The sequence below is a fragment of the Rhinolophus hipposideros genome (genome assembly GCF_964194185.1).
Source record: "Rhinolophus hipposideros genome assembly, chromosome: 9".
Taxonomy (NCBI): Eukaryota; Metazoa; Chordata; class Mammalia; order Chiroptera; family Rhinolophidae; genus Rhinolophus; species Rhinolophus hipposideros.
This window is the reverse complement of record NC_138055.1, coordinates 50,276,325-50,291,294: the sequence shown is the minus strand read 5'-3', so window position 1 is coordinate 50,291,294 and position 14,970 is coordinate 50,276,325. Positions and strand designations below refer to the sequence as shown.

At 43.0% G+C, this 14,970-nt stretch overlaps 1 protein-coding gene across 1 annotated transcript; it reads right to left on the bottom strand.

Annotated features, from left to right (window-relative positions):
- Positions 1-5,589: 5,589 nt before the first annotated feature.
- On the bottom strand, positions 5,590-8,053 carry LOC308502725 (lysozyme C, milk isozyme-like; the record flags this gene model as incomplete). The annotated part of the gene is made up of 4 exons (XM_081060888.1): positions 5,590-5,656; positions 6,007-6,085; positions 6,655-6,816; positions 7,915-8,053. The coding sequence occupies 4 exons, from the start codon at positions 8,051-8,053 to the stop codon at positions 5,590-5,592; spliced, it is 447 nt and encodes a 148-aa protein (XP_080917014.1).
- Between the last annotated feature and the right edge of the window lie 6,917 nt (positions 8,054-14,970).

Sequence of the window (14,970 nt, the reverse complement as noted above, 5' to 3'; positions counted from 1 at the left end):
CATAGAGATCTCTGATTTAGGGTATGTATTGTACCCTGAAGGATTGCACCCTTCATTGTAACGTATTTCCTCCAAGCTGATTGTATTTTTCTTTTTTTGGGGGGGAAGGGGAACAGGACTTTATTGGGGAACAGTGTGTACTTCCAGGACTTCTTTTCCAAGTCAAGTTGTCCTTTCAATCCTAGTTGTGGAGGGTGCCATTCAGCTTCAAGTTGTCCTTTCAATCCTAGTTGTGGAGGGCGCAGCTCAGCTCCAGGTCCCATTGCCATTGCTAGTTGCAGAGGGCGCAGCCCACCATCCCTTGTGGGAGTCGAACCGGCAACCTTGTTGTTGAGAGGATGCGCTCCAACCAGCTGAGCCATCTGGGAGCTCAGCGGCAGCTCAGCTCCAGGTGCCGTGTTCAATCTTAGTTGTTCAATCTTAGCTGCCCACCATCCCTTGCGGGAGTCGAGGAAATGAACTGACAACCTTGTGGTTGAGAGCCCACTGGCCCATGTGGGAATTGAACCGCAGCCTTTGGAGTTAGGAGCTGGAGCTCCAACTGCCTGAGCCACCAGGCCGGCCCTCAATTGTATTTTCAATAGGCTGTTCCAGGGATCCCTGAGGCCAACCCCTTCTGGATGCTGCAGTATGTGAAACGACCAGTGGGTCACTCCTTTGCTACGCAGTGAATTCCGTGTCAGGTGCCATGTGTGTGAAATTTCATGCCTGTGATTCTGGCTAGGGTTCTGTGAGCAGGAAAGGTGAAACCTATACCTGAAATACATACCCCTGTGAGGATGTACTGCTCGCTCTTCTATGATGGAAGGGGCCCAATACATTCTACCTACTACCAAGAAGACAGTTGATGGAGTCGAGGAATAGTGCCATATCAGGGGCTCAAGCTGGGTATTTTTATCCTCTGGCTGGTCTGTGGGCCCAGCACCCAACTTCAGTGAGCTGGTGGAAGGGCCCCCAGTATGATGTAGGATCATGATGACACTTCCAGTTTCTGGGTGTCAGTGTCAGACCTATGTCTTGAAAGGACTGAGTATTTCCCTTTTCCCAGTATATAGTCACCCAAGTAAATGGGGACGTAATGAGGGACTCATTACAGTACATAGTGTCTTCCTACATGGGAGAAGTGCTAGCTCTTACTAGGGTGTGAGGGTCATCTCTGCAAACAGGGTTCAGGGAAGTTTGCAGAACCAATATTGTCAGGGGCCTCTACCTAGATGTCTTCATCCCATATTCTATGGTCCTAGGTTTTTCCAGTCAGGCCCTGGACCTTAGTGTAACAGTATAACCTTGGCTGAGCATTTAAGCTTTGAAGTTCAACTCTTATTAAGTCCTTAGCCTGCTCCTCAGCTGTGTCTCCTCTTATGCTGCAGATGATAAGGGCCTCCTTTTAAGGAACCCCTCTGGCTCTCCTGCTTACCCTATTAAATTTAGCTGGACATGATATCCCCAGAACTTACTAATCGTATAACCAGAAGTTTGCACCTTTTGATTACCTTCACCCTGACATTCACCAATGTATTCTCTGTTTCTATGAGTTTAGTATTTTTTTAAGAGTCTGTGTCTACGTGAGACTATACAGTATTTGTCTTTCTCTAACTCATTTCACTTCGCATAATGCCCTCAAAGATCCATCCATGTCATTGCAAATGGGATTTTCTTTCTCTCAAGGAGACTTGTGACCGGTATGTAGCTGGGGTAAAGAGAGGTTGATGCCTGTGGATTCCAGCGACCAGAGATAATGTAATGGGCAAGAGCTCATAGTCTCAGTTTTCTCTGATATCTAGCTCAAAGTTTCCTCTAGTAGTGACAATATTTTGTGAATTTCATTTTTTTTTAATCCTTTGGGGTCCCCAAGTGGCTCAGCTGCCTACAGCCCACAGCCTGCAATAATTGGCCACCCTGGTTTTACAGCCGGGTCACTAGGACTGTCACCATCCTGGTATCATCAGGCAGTACCACCTGGCCTCACTGTTGAGCCCCCGTGGATGGTTGGATTTGAGGAGTGTATCTAACTTTTCTCACACCTAGTCTGCTTGGTTCCAACACATTCTATCTCTGTTTCACAGCTTAGTGACGGCGTATCATCCACCCAAGGACCAAACTGGAAGCCTAGCCATTATCCCTCTCTTCTTCTCCCACATCCAGTTGATCACTGTCACAACTCTTCCTTCAAAAAAAGGAAGCTCAACTTTAATTTTTAGTACAGATGTTTTATTTGATTCAGCAGCTCTGAGGTAAGCTACTTCAGTGTCCTGCTTTCTGTTTTTAAATTTTTGTTTTATTGAAACTTCGTACGTGGTTAGAATCATAGATGTGTGTCTGTTTCTTGCTCTCCTAATACCACAGAGAGCTCTGGGATGAATACAGGATAACAAAAGCAGCCATATGCATAGCCAGTTGATTCGCTACCATTTATTGAAAATATCATCTTTCCCTACTGCAATGCACTGCTATCTTTGTCCTGTTGACCATATTTGTGACAGTTACCATCCTGCCCCACTAATCTGTTTGCCTATCTTTACACCAATACCACACTAGCTTAACTTCTATAGACTATACCTATATATGTCTTGATACCTGGCAGGGTGAGTCCGGGTTTTGTTTTTCTTTGCATTCCCTGGGCTATTCAGTTGATTTAAAAAGGATTAAAAAGTACAATGTTGCATTTTCAGGGGTGAATAAAATTATCCTGCATCCAAAGTTCTGTCCAAAGAAGTGCTCCAAAGGAAAAAAAAAATTACCTTTTTTATCTCATAAATGCAGAACTAGTATTTACAAAAAATATGTATACACTCAGTTGGTTTTGTGTGGGGAGAAGAAAGGAGCTACATTCGATGTTGATTAAAGGTCCACTTGTATTAGTTACTGATTGGATTATTCTGGGTGGGGTCCTTAGATTTTCTCCTTGGGATTGTAATATGACAAAGGGTAGGCTCATCTAAATCCCTTTCCTGGGCAACTAATCACAAAGTAAGAGCTCAGTAAACATTTTAACTAAATATAGTGCAAATCCATCAAGGGAGGTACAGAATTTGAGTCCTTAGAGTCTTGCTAGTAATCAACGTGGAGGTAGGGTTTGTGGTGGAGAGTGAAAGGGACAACTCTGAGAAATTACAGTGGGAAGGAAAAGTATTAGCCAGGTTTTATTTTGCTGTGTCGTAAACCACCCCAAAACGCAGTGGCTTACAGCAGCATTAATTTTTCTTGCTCCTGGGTCTGGTGGATTGTTGGTGGAGTGAAGGGGGAGGGGGACTCTAGGAGCCAGCTTTTGGGCTGGGTTCAAATCTGTTCCACGTGTGCCATTCTGGAGCCCAGGTCGGGGTGGGGAGTAGCAGATACCTGGGGCATGCTCTCTTCTGGCAGTTAGGAGCACCAGAGGCCAAACAAAACCCTGCAAGCACATTTTTGGTGTCTGCTTCATCATGTCTGCTAACATTCCATTGGCAAAGTAAGTTACATGGCCAAGCTGAGCATTCACGTGGTGGGGAAATATACCACATCCACTGTAGTGCTCGGAAGATCACATGACAGGGGACGGGGGGGAGGAATTGGGAATAATCACTCTACCACAGGAAGAAACAGGGTTCTTGGATAGTTGTGAAAGCTTACCTTGTTACCTCCTGGAATGTGGAGGTACAGAGAACTTGTTCCAGAAAAACGGGGAGAATTAGCCCTGATAAGGAGCTGTGCTATACTGTTGCCAGAATACAAGCTGGTCTCTCCTATTTACTTTACTCTCCTGTCCCTCCATTCCTTTCTTCTCCTACCTGGAAACCTTCCACTGGGGCTCCGCTATGGTAGTGCCAGCCAGATAAGGAAAGGAGTCCAGCCAGCAATTGTAGGAGCAGCAGCAGGAATGAAGATACCCTTCAGAGGGCTAGCTACCTGGAAGGTGGCAGCTGGAGGAGCAGCAAGGCAGTGATAGTGGCAATCAGGCAGTGACACCTCAGTGCTTTGCTTTCCGTAACCCATAGTGTGGTTACAGACCTAGATTATAGACCTAGTCTCTGCAAGTACTTTGTAAACTGTTCAAGATACTGTATCAGGAGGTTAAATGAGAAACTTTGTTTTAGTTTCAGTGGGACTTGTCAGGACAATAGATGGCACATTTCAAAGTAAAATGCAAGACCACAAATATGTATAAAAGAAGATTGTGGAAATATGTTCGCATCTTTAGTTGATCTGCCTTTGTTAGTCTCTAAAAGATGTAGGAGAGGTCAGGAAAAAAGCTGGAGAGAAGAGAGGAGGATTCCTTGGACAGTTGGTATACTTTCATTACCTGGGGGTGACCATAAAAGTCATGGTACTTGTCTGAGTTTTTATTCAAAGTCAGGAGAAGCGACTCCACAGAATAAATTGAAAGGGATGGTAGGACACAAAAATACTCTTACATGCTTATATCCCATGAGTCATACTTGTTCAATGAAACATTTACACTACAGGAATGGGATTACGATTCACTTTATTAAGTGATTTGTTAATTACTATGGTAGAAATTGCTAATTGTCCACTAAAATCTGTTCTCCCCTTTTGCCATGGAAATAATATTGTAATAGGACACATGGCTGCCTAGCTAGGTACTACATTTCCCAGGCGCCCTTGCAGCTAGGAATGGCATGTGGTTAAATTCTACATTTGGAGTATAAATGTAAGCGACATGTACCTCTTCTGTTAAAGAGCCTTAAAACATTACAGATGTGTTTCTCCATACTAATTCCGCTTCCTGCAAATAGGAGCATAGAGTGCCTTCAATCCAGCTTTGTCCAAGTAGAGGAGGACAATACCCCAAGGTAAGGCTTCTCAAATGTTTCTGTGCGTAAGGATCACCTATAGAGCTCATTAAAACAGAGATTACAACAAGGACTCATTAGGTCTGCAGTGGGTCCAAGAATTTGCCTTTCTAGCTCCCAAGTGGTGCTGATGCTGCTGGTCCATGAACCATACTTTGAGTAGCTGTGGAGGATGATGGAAAGGCAAGATGGAAAGAATCTGGGTTTCGGAATGTCTGTGTGATGAAGTAGCTTGTCTACCTATCTTGGGCTATTTTGTGAGAGCACCATCTGTTGGGAACTCTGTTGTAGCAGCTTAGTCATGTACCCTAGCCAACATAATCATCCTGACATTCTGCCAATCCTATCCTTCCTCATATCTAAACCAAATCTCTTCCATAATTTTCTTCTGTTTCATCCTGAACTTCCTTTCTTGGTGATGGAGAATGATATTAACCACCTCTACTAAATGAGTTTCATCAGAGTCAGCATCAGGAATGCTATGGTCAGCTATCAATTTTAGCCCAGACTGGGTAACCCATAAGTTCTCCGGCAAAACGTTTCCTTAAACTATCTTTCCAGAGGTGATATGTGAATCTTCAGTGGTAGGCTTGGACAGAACAGGATTTCTAACTGTTTATATCAAGTAGCAAGTGTCTATCATGACCCAGCCTTTAAACATGCTACTTGGGACAGCTGAATTTGAGTAATTTTTATTTTGGAGGCAGAGATGGGGGAAGAGTCAGAGTTTCCCAAGAACCTTGAGGAATTTCCCTGCCTTCTGGGCCACTTTCTCCAGGAGCCATGCTCAAGGACAGTCTCATAGCTGACAGTCAGCCAGGTATCTGGACAAATCCTTGTTTTTGCAGTGATTTTCCCACGCCACCCTAAGGACAGAGAAATAAAACAGATCAGAGACAGGGGCGGGAGTCTGTCAAGGGCTCAGTTGAGAGGGAATGTAGGGCCTGTAGGCTGGAGTCCGTTCACGCTGTGGGAGAGGCCCAGGTAGGGAAGCCTGGCCCATCTAAGATACGTGTGGGTAGCTGTGGTAGTGCAGCTGCGGTGAAAATGTCGCAATATTATTCTACCTCATTTCACATCATGAGAACAGTCTCGACTCCCTACAAAGTCCAAGGAAAATCCTGCCGCTTAGAGGCTGCTTACATCAGCGTCTGAGCTCCAGTCCGGGCCCACCCCTGGCAGAGGGGCTGGTCTGTGCCCTTCACGGTCCCCTTACCATGCAGACATTCCTTTGGGATCCCTCACAACCCTCTTGGCACAGAGGATGTCATCATCGATGTCATCATCCAGAAAGTCTGAAAGGGAAAGTGGTTGAGCGGGGAGGGAACATCCCTTTTCCTGTTCTAATAACCAATCATTTTTTGAAGGGAATTCCCAGAGGAAACAGCCTTGTGATTTAGAACGCTTTATCTCTGGAGCCCATACCGTGGGTTTGCCTTTCATTTTGCCTGGGTTTTTGTGCCTTCGCTTAGAATTTGTCTTTAAGCCCTGTTCCTTCCAGAGGGCATCCAGGACCGGATGGACCAGGGAGAATGCCTTTGTCTTCAGGCAACTGCTTAGTGTGTCCTGAGTGCTGTGTGTGGGTGTGTGGAGTGGTGAGGCAGTGGTGTGTGTGCCAGGAACAGGATAACATGTCTTGAGGGAGGGGGACCTATGAAAGCGAGGTCTCTCTTTCTCCTTTTTGGAAGGAGAACCTCTAGGGAGTCTTGTTTTAGTGTGAGGACTGCTTAGGACCCTTTTATTCTGGATACCCAGCTTCCCCAGCACATGCCGAGGGTCCGGTGTTACGGAGTAGTGCATCAATCTGGCACCTATTTTACCCACCCCCACTCCACCCCGGCCTGAAAGCGGATAGAGTCCTTACTGTTGCACATGATCTTGCAGGCATTCGCTGAGGGATACTTGTTGTCTTTGCACCACCACTTGTTGTTCAGCTGGAAGATCCCATAGTCACTGCTGCCATTACCATTTTTCCCATTAAAGGCCCGAGTGTTGAAGTTACTCTCATACTGAGCCACGCAGACCCCTGTGTCAGAGAGAGCAAGAGGTATGGCTACAAAAGGGAGCGTGCTCCGTAATGAGATACGACGTGTGCTGTACTAGAGCTACCAGACATGAAAGTCCACTGAGACTGAAATGCAAAGACTATGAGATCCTCAATGTTGGAGGTCGTTTAGAATCCCTGTGTATTCCCAGGCCTAAGCAATAATTAGCCCATGGTGAGTGTGTAATAACAATTTGTTAAGTAAGAGCAGTTGGAATGCCCAGCCATCGACCAGCCATGGTCTGTTCCCCAGTCTACCTTTCCAGCTTCATCTCCCAGCCAAATAGTCAACTCCTGCCGTCTATTTGCACTTTTGCTCCCTACCTCAAGGTATATACAAGAGAAGAGGTAGAGAGGTAGTTGGAGGAGAGTCCTAGGAAGGAATTCCAGAAAAACCGTTTTTATGAGTAACAAGAAAGAGAAGGTTTGGCATGGAGAAAAGTGAAGATACTCAAAGGAAGTTGAAAGAGTTCCGTGTGTGCTTCCCTATGTGATGGGTGACTCAGCCCTTGTACCCTGGTCATTGCCTCATCTTCTGTTCTCACCATCCCCATCCAACTCCCTTGTGACACTAGTAGAACGTAGAACTACTAGTAGAACTAGTAGAACTAGTAGAACTAGTAGAACTAGTAGAACGATATTGAGACAGCTTTAGTAGATGTGGGTTACTTTTTTGGCAGACAAATGAGTGAGGAAGTAAGTTGGAGGCAGCTCCTATTGTGCTGCAGAGACCTGGACTAAAAAGAATGCAGGTGAAAGCAAAGGTGTGGCAGTAAAACGAAGTGGTTAGGGTAGTCTTTGGGTGTGTCCAAGGAAATTCCAGGCCATTGGGTGGGAAGGTGATGTGGGGGAGGAGGAGAAGAAAATCTGTTATAGGTAAGATAATCCCTAGTGGAAGGAGAAAGGGAGAACCAGTTAGGCGTTACAGGGCAGAGGCGCCGGAGACAAGAGGAGCAGGCAGGGGAGTGAGAGAGCCCTGACAAGAGAGGAAATCATGAAATAAAAAGGGAGAGAGTTCTGGGTTGGGGAAGAGGGCGTCTTTGGGCAGAGACAGAAAGGACGATGATGGTTCATACTCACAGCTCGCCAGGCTATAGCCATGGAAGCCATCCATTTCCTGGGCCTTCAGCTTGCGGGCCAGCTCACACTTGGAGAAGATTTTGGCATTGGAAGCTGCAAAGAAGCAGCCGAAGATGGGGATGATCAGAATTGACCTCATTTCTGCAGCTAGTGGAACCCAAGACTGGTATGTCCAGGACACTGTTGTCTCTTATACCCTTTGGCCACAGGCATCTCTGAATGGGCAACCATGCTGGCGTTTGTGCCAGGAAGAAGGACTTGGCTGCCCGAGGCTAATTCCCCAAACTGGTCCTGCCAGTGTGAACTTCAGGGAAGGATATGTAACCAAGAATGGTACCAGGAATAAAGTCTCAGTGGGCGGGGGCATTTCTGGACTTGTGCAAATGCATGGAGTGGGAGAAATGGGGAGAGAAAGGAGTTGGTAGGAGAAAGAAGTATGATTTTCAAGGCTTGTGCTTTTGTTGGACTGTCCCCCAAAGCGGATTGTCCTTGTATGCTCTGCTAAACTTTGGCTCATTATCTGTGCTTGGCTGAAGGTATTTTCCCGCTCAGTCTAGTGGGAGATCCGTGATGGGCATCACTGGGTTTGGAGAGATTGAGATTCTTGGCATCTGCAATCAGTAAATCGCTGGTTGAACAGGAGACCACTAGAGAGACTAAATTCATAATATTTCTGCATCTAAAAGAAGTAATCAGATCTAAACCCCAAACTAGACTTGAATTCTCTCTACTATCTGTGATCACTGATACATATATGTATATTTATCACAGATACACATATTTATATGTTTGTATTTACTTATTAAAAGTAATTGACTCCTGCAATTATGTAGGCTGAGAAATCCAGACCCAGGAGAGCCAATGGTGTAAGTTCTAGTACAAGTCTGAGTCTGAGAACCGGGAGAGCTGATGGTGTAAGTTTCAGTCTGAGCCTGAGTCTGAAGATTAATGTTCCAGCTCAAAGACAGTCAGACAGAGAGAATTCTTTCTTACTCTGCCTTTTATTCTATTCAGGCTTTCAACTGATTGGATGAGGCCCAACCACATTGGGGCAGGCCATCTGCTTTCCTCAGTCTACTAATTCAAATGTTAATCTCAACCAGAAACACACTTAGAGATACGACCAGAAATAATGTTTAATCAAATATCTGGGCACCCTATGGCCTAGGCAAGTTACACATAAAATGAACCATAACCCATCTGTTGAGATGGTACAGTGATAGGAAATGTATGACATCCTGAGGCACACCCACCATTCCATTCTCTGAAATGTCTCTTCATTATTTTTCTTGCCCATTCCTTCAATATTTATTGGGCATGTACTGAATGTCAGGTATGGTGTTAAAACATTTCATATATTGAGCCAGAATCTACATGTTTATAGCCTCTCTCTGCCAGTCTCAGGCTACAAGTTTTTCTTCTACATAATCATAATTATTAAGTACCAACTGTGAGTCAGATAAGGTATTAAGCACATTGCCTCTTTTTAAACCGTTTTAAACCACATATCAACCCTATGAGCAGGAACTGATGTATGTTTTTAAATATGTTGAATACATTTATGGATGAGGAACTAAAACTCCTACACGGTTAATTAACTTTCTGTAGGTCCTCAAATAAATGGTGGAATTGGAATTTGAACCAAAGAAGGCCGAGTCTGGAGATCACTCTCTTTGTCACTTTCCAGAGTACTTCCAACAACATTGATCTTCATGTTCCTAAAAGATTACCAACATGCTTCCACCCCAAGTATTGATTTCTAGCCTCCATTTCTTGTTTGACAAGAGTTTCTTCATCTCTTGCTCATTTCCAGTCTAGATTGTCAATATGCTTAAATATACAGTCTAGAGCTAAATGAAAAATACATCAAAATCTTTATGATTCCTGATAATTTTGAGCTTTGGGGGAGAAAGTGAAATAATCCAATGTAGAAGAAATTTTAGGAAGATCTGAAATGACTTTGGGAAGGTGCAGCTAAATGGCCAACAAGGTTGGGTACTAGCAAATATAAGGAGAAATTCCACAATTTGTGATAATAAGAAGATGGCTTTTAGTAGCTTGCACCATCCTTTTATCCCCAAGGATAATTCCTACTTGATCATGGTGCACATCTTTTTAATGTGCTGTTTAATTGGTCTTGCTAGTATTTTGTTGAGCATTTTTACATCTATATTTATTAAGAATATTGGCCTGTAGTTTTCTTATCTGTCATATTCTTATCTGGCTCTGTTATCAGGATAATGCTGGCCTCATAAAAAGAGATTCGGAGTGTTCTTTTTAATTTAGGAAGAGTTTAACTCCTCTTTAAACAATTGGTATACTACATCTGGTTCTGGTCTTTTCTTTGTTGGGAGGTTTTTGATTAATGATTCAACCTTCTTACTTGGTATGTTCAGATTTTCTATTTTTTCATGATTCAGACATGGTAGTTTGTATGGTTCTAGAAATTTATTTCTTCTATGTTTTCAAATTTGCTGGTGTATATAATTATTCATTGTAGTCTCTCATGGTCATTTGTATTTCTTTGGTGTCAGTATAATATCTTCTCTTTCATTTATAATTGTATTTATTTCAGTCTTCGCTCTTTTTCTTCTTTTTAAGTCTATCAAAATGTTAGTCAATTTTATCTTTAAAAAAACCCAGCTTTTAGTTTAGTTGATCTTTTCTATTGTCTTTTTAGTCTCTATTTTATTTATGTATGCTCTATTTTTTTTTGTTATTTCCTTTCTTCTACTAATTTTGGGCTCTGTTTGTTCTTCTCTTTCTAATCCTTTGAGGTGTAAAGTTATATCATTCATTTGAGATTTTTCTTTTTTCTTAATATAGGCATTTATCACTAAAAACTTCCTTCAAGAACTGCTTTTGCTACATTCCATAAGTTTTGGTATATTGTATTTCCAGTTTTGTTTGCCTCAAAATATTTTTCGACTCCCGTTTTGATTTCTTCTTTGACCCATTGTCTGTTCATCAACATGTTGTTTAATCTCTACCTATTTGTGAATTTTCCAGTTTTCTTCTTGGTATTGATTTCTTGTTTTATATCTTGTAGTCAGAAAAGATGCTTGATATTATATCAGTCTTCTTAAATTTGTTATGACTTGCTTTGTGGCCTAACATGATCTATCCTAGAGAATGTTTCATGTGCACTTGAGAAGAATGCGTATTCTGTTGCTGTTGGATGGAATGCTCCGTATCCATCCTGAAACTACCACTGTCCTTCCTTTGGACATATCCGTAGAGAGTGGTGTCTGTCCTTGGGGCCTAGTCACTTTTAGGAACTCTGGGGGTTCTGGTGAGATGGAGAGAGGCCCTTTCTCTCCCCTTTCCATCCCTTCCCTTACTGCCATCATTCCACTCCTTTCTCTTTCCCTTCCCTTTCTCCCACTTCCGCCTGGAATACTCGGGCTGATTTAAGATCTCTCTCTTATGAAACCAAACTCTGTTCTGGTTTCATAAAGCTTCATTGGCTTTAGTTCCTGTTGTTACGTTTAAATATTGTATTGTATCTTTATAGAATTGGAGATAAGGGAAGGGATATGGTGAAGGGATCAGGAGATGATAAAGGTTCAGAGGAATAAGGAATCAGGTTAGCAACTCAGAGGTCATCAATCTGGGATGAAGGTTTGAGATATGGGGCAAGGACGGAGACTCACTGAAGTTAGGAGGCAACTGGGGAATGTGTAGAGACATTTTTGGCTGTCATAATGATTAGAGGGAGCTACTAGTACGTAGGGAGTGGGGTCTAGCTATCTGTCAACGTGCAGGACAATACGATCCTCTAAAGACTTTTTCTGTGTCCTGTTTGACTTTTAAATGTTTTGGTGGACATTCATGTAGGAATAAAGCCTGTTAACAAACACAAGCATATTTTTCATGGAATGAACATACACTGAACTTTCTGGGAATACAGTTATTGTGTAAACCAAGGGGACATTGTACGTGGTTTTGTTTGGAACTTGAACAAGTATCCTTATAATTTCGGAAACTCCTGTCATCAGGGGCAATGCTGCTCATGATGCTTGAGTTGCCATGTCTGTATCTCTGTGTTTGAGGGTCTAATATCCAACTATTTTATTATGTCTTCTGGGGTGGTTGTATCCAAATATTTCTATGAAAACGTATGATTTTATAATATATTTTTTTCCTTTTTATTTCTCTCTTACGTTTCATTTGGTACATTAAGTTGCCTTTCATGAAATTATGAAGCTAGGGTATGTTATCCGCAAATTTCATTTCAGAAAAATAAAGAGGAAACTATAAAATGTTTGAATTTAAAATAGGACCTCGGGTCTCACAGAGTGAGATTTACTATTCTGGAGGTTACACTGTCGTTTGCAACAGGCTAAAGTGCAACGGTGGAGAGCTCAGACTCTGGAACCAGACTTTGGTGTCTAAGTCCGAGCTGTGACATTTGTTAATGTGTGACCTTGCGGAAGTCACTATCTTTATGGCTCACTTTCATTGTTTCTAAAACGGAGATAATTGTATATACTTCATAGGGTTATTGTATTGAAAGGGTTAGTAGAAAGCGTTGAGAACAGTGCCTATATGTAGTAGGCACACAGAAATATAAGCTATCATCATTCCCTCTCATGTAACTTTCCACCTCTGTTCCAGAGAAAATTTTGCAGTGGTCAGGCTATCCTAGAGGATTATTTCATGGATTGTTTTAATTTTCTCAGGAATACCTGAGGCCCATTAGTGCTGTGTACCATCTGTCTTAGTCAGTTTGGGCTGCTATAACAAGATACTGTCGACTTAAACAGCAGAAGTGTATTTCTCACAGTTCTAGAGGTTGGGAAGTCCAAGGTCACGGTGCCAGTCAATTGGGTTCCTGGTGAGGACCCTCTTCTTGGTTTGCAGGTGGCCACCTCCTTCATCTAATGTGTGTGTGAGAGAGAGTGAGAGGGTGAGGGAGAGGGAGCGCTTCAGTATCTCTTCTTAAAAGGGTGTTAATCCCATCACGAGAGCTCCACCCTCAGCACTTAATGACCTCCATAAGGCCCCATTTCCAAATAAATTCACACTGGGATTAGGATTTCAATATATGAATTTGGGGAGGACACATTCAGCCCTTAGCACCAGCTAGTTAGCTTTAAGAGATATGATCATGCCTCACTTTTCAGAGGCATGATCACACTCTGTTTCCACGCATCTCAAAGTCGAGGCCTTAAAGCCCGGTGGTAGGGAAAGGATTAGGATAAAAACACTGTTGGGGGTACTAGTGCCTGTCCCATAGGAAAGTTGGATAGTTATCCATCCAGTACCTGTTTGAAGTGCCTCTTTTTTTCATGGTAGAATTTTTGTCCCGCATCATAGCTCTAGAAGTCTAACTTCTCATAATCTTTGTGTCCAGTTTCTATACCTTGCCCTGTCTCTGGCCTTGGCTCTGACTTATAGCTCTCTGTTTCCTGAGTCCTATTTGGCCCTACGACTAGGATAGTCTAATTTTGTGATTGGTTTTATGTACAGGGGTTAAGGGTTGGAGCAACTTCCAGGTGTATTACTCTTTGGGAGATAATGTATCAGTCAAGAACTCCACTTCCCGGAACAAAGATTATTCTGTCTTCTTAGAAAACTGATGGCCTTGCTGGAAATGCCACAGGGAATCTTGAGCTGCTGGTAGGAGGAGGATGTGAAGAGGTTAATCCTCAGGTCCTGAGAAGTCCATGTAGTACAGACAGGGGCATTTCTTGATCCTGGGGGGTCTGCTGTCTTTTGTTACTCACCCTTTTTGAGTTCCTTTACTTCCTGGGGGAATGATTTGTTCTAGGCAAAGACCTCAATACCTAAACAATAACAACAACAACAACAACACTGTCTGACGTTGAGCCAAGAAAAAAGGAGTCACATGGAATCTCAAGGGATAAAGAGCAGGTACCCTTGGGATGGGGGGGTGGGGAGGGAAAGGAAGTCAGAGTGTTGTTCATAACCCGGCAGGGATCTGCCTCTCTCTCCTCCTCCCTGGGGCAGTGTCATAATGTCAGGTCTCGTCCGCTCCCATGTTGTCTACTCCCTTTTGAGGTTAAAGGAAATATTTCCACCTCTTTCCCACTCAAACACAGAAGACAAAGCTCTCTGCTCCTGCTTATTAATCTCCAACAACTCTGGGATGTGTGTACTGTCCTTGATGCTGAAACCCACTTTCTGGATTCCTTACCTCAAATCCATCCTTGCTCAGGCATCTTCCTTAGGCTCTCCGTTCCCTCCATACTTTCTCTGTTCCTTTGTTCGCTACAAATCTGATTTTTAAAAGAGAGTTTTATTAAAAATATAGCTAACATATAATATTATATTAGTTTCAGGGGTACACAATAATTATTCAACATTTACACACCTAAAGAAGTGATCACCATGATAAATCCAGCAACCATCTGACACTGTACCATGCTATCACAATATTATTGAGTATGTTCCCTATGCGGTACATCACATCCCCATAGTTTATTTGTTTTATACCTGGAAATTTGAACCTCTTATTCCCTTTCACTCCCCACCCCACCCCACTTTAAAAAAAAAGATTTTTTTTTAAATTGGGGAATACTGGGAAACAGTGTGTTTTTCCAGGACCTATCAGCTCCAAGTCAAGTCGTTGTTTTCAATCAAGTTGTGGAGGGCATCGCTCACTGGCCAATGTGGGAATCGAACCAGTGATTCTGATGTTATGAACACTGCGCTATAACCAACTGAGCCATCCGGCCACCCCACTGGCAGCTCAGTGTCAGCTCATTGTCTTCAATCTAGTTGTGGAGGGTGCAGCTTACTGGCCCATGTGGGAATCGAACTGGCAACCCTGTTGTTCAGAGCTTGCATTCTAACCAACTGAGCCATCCGGCTGCCCCAGCTTGCAATGTCTTTGTTGAAGTTCTCACTAACTTCCTTGAGCACCCTTATAACCATTGTTTTGAACCCTGTCTCTGGTAGGTTGCTTGTGTTCATTTTGTTTAGTTCTTTTTCTGGATGTTTCTCCTGGTCTTTCATTTGGGACACATTTTTTTGTTTCCTCTCTGTGTTTGTTTCTGTATACTAGGTAGATTTTCTGTGTTTCCCAGTCTT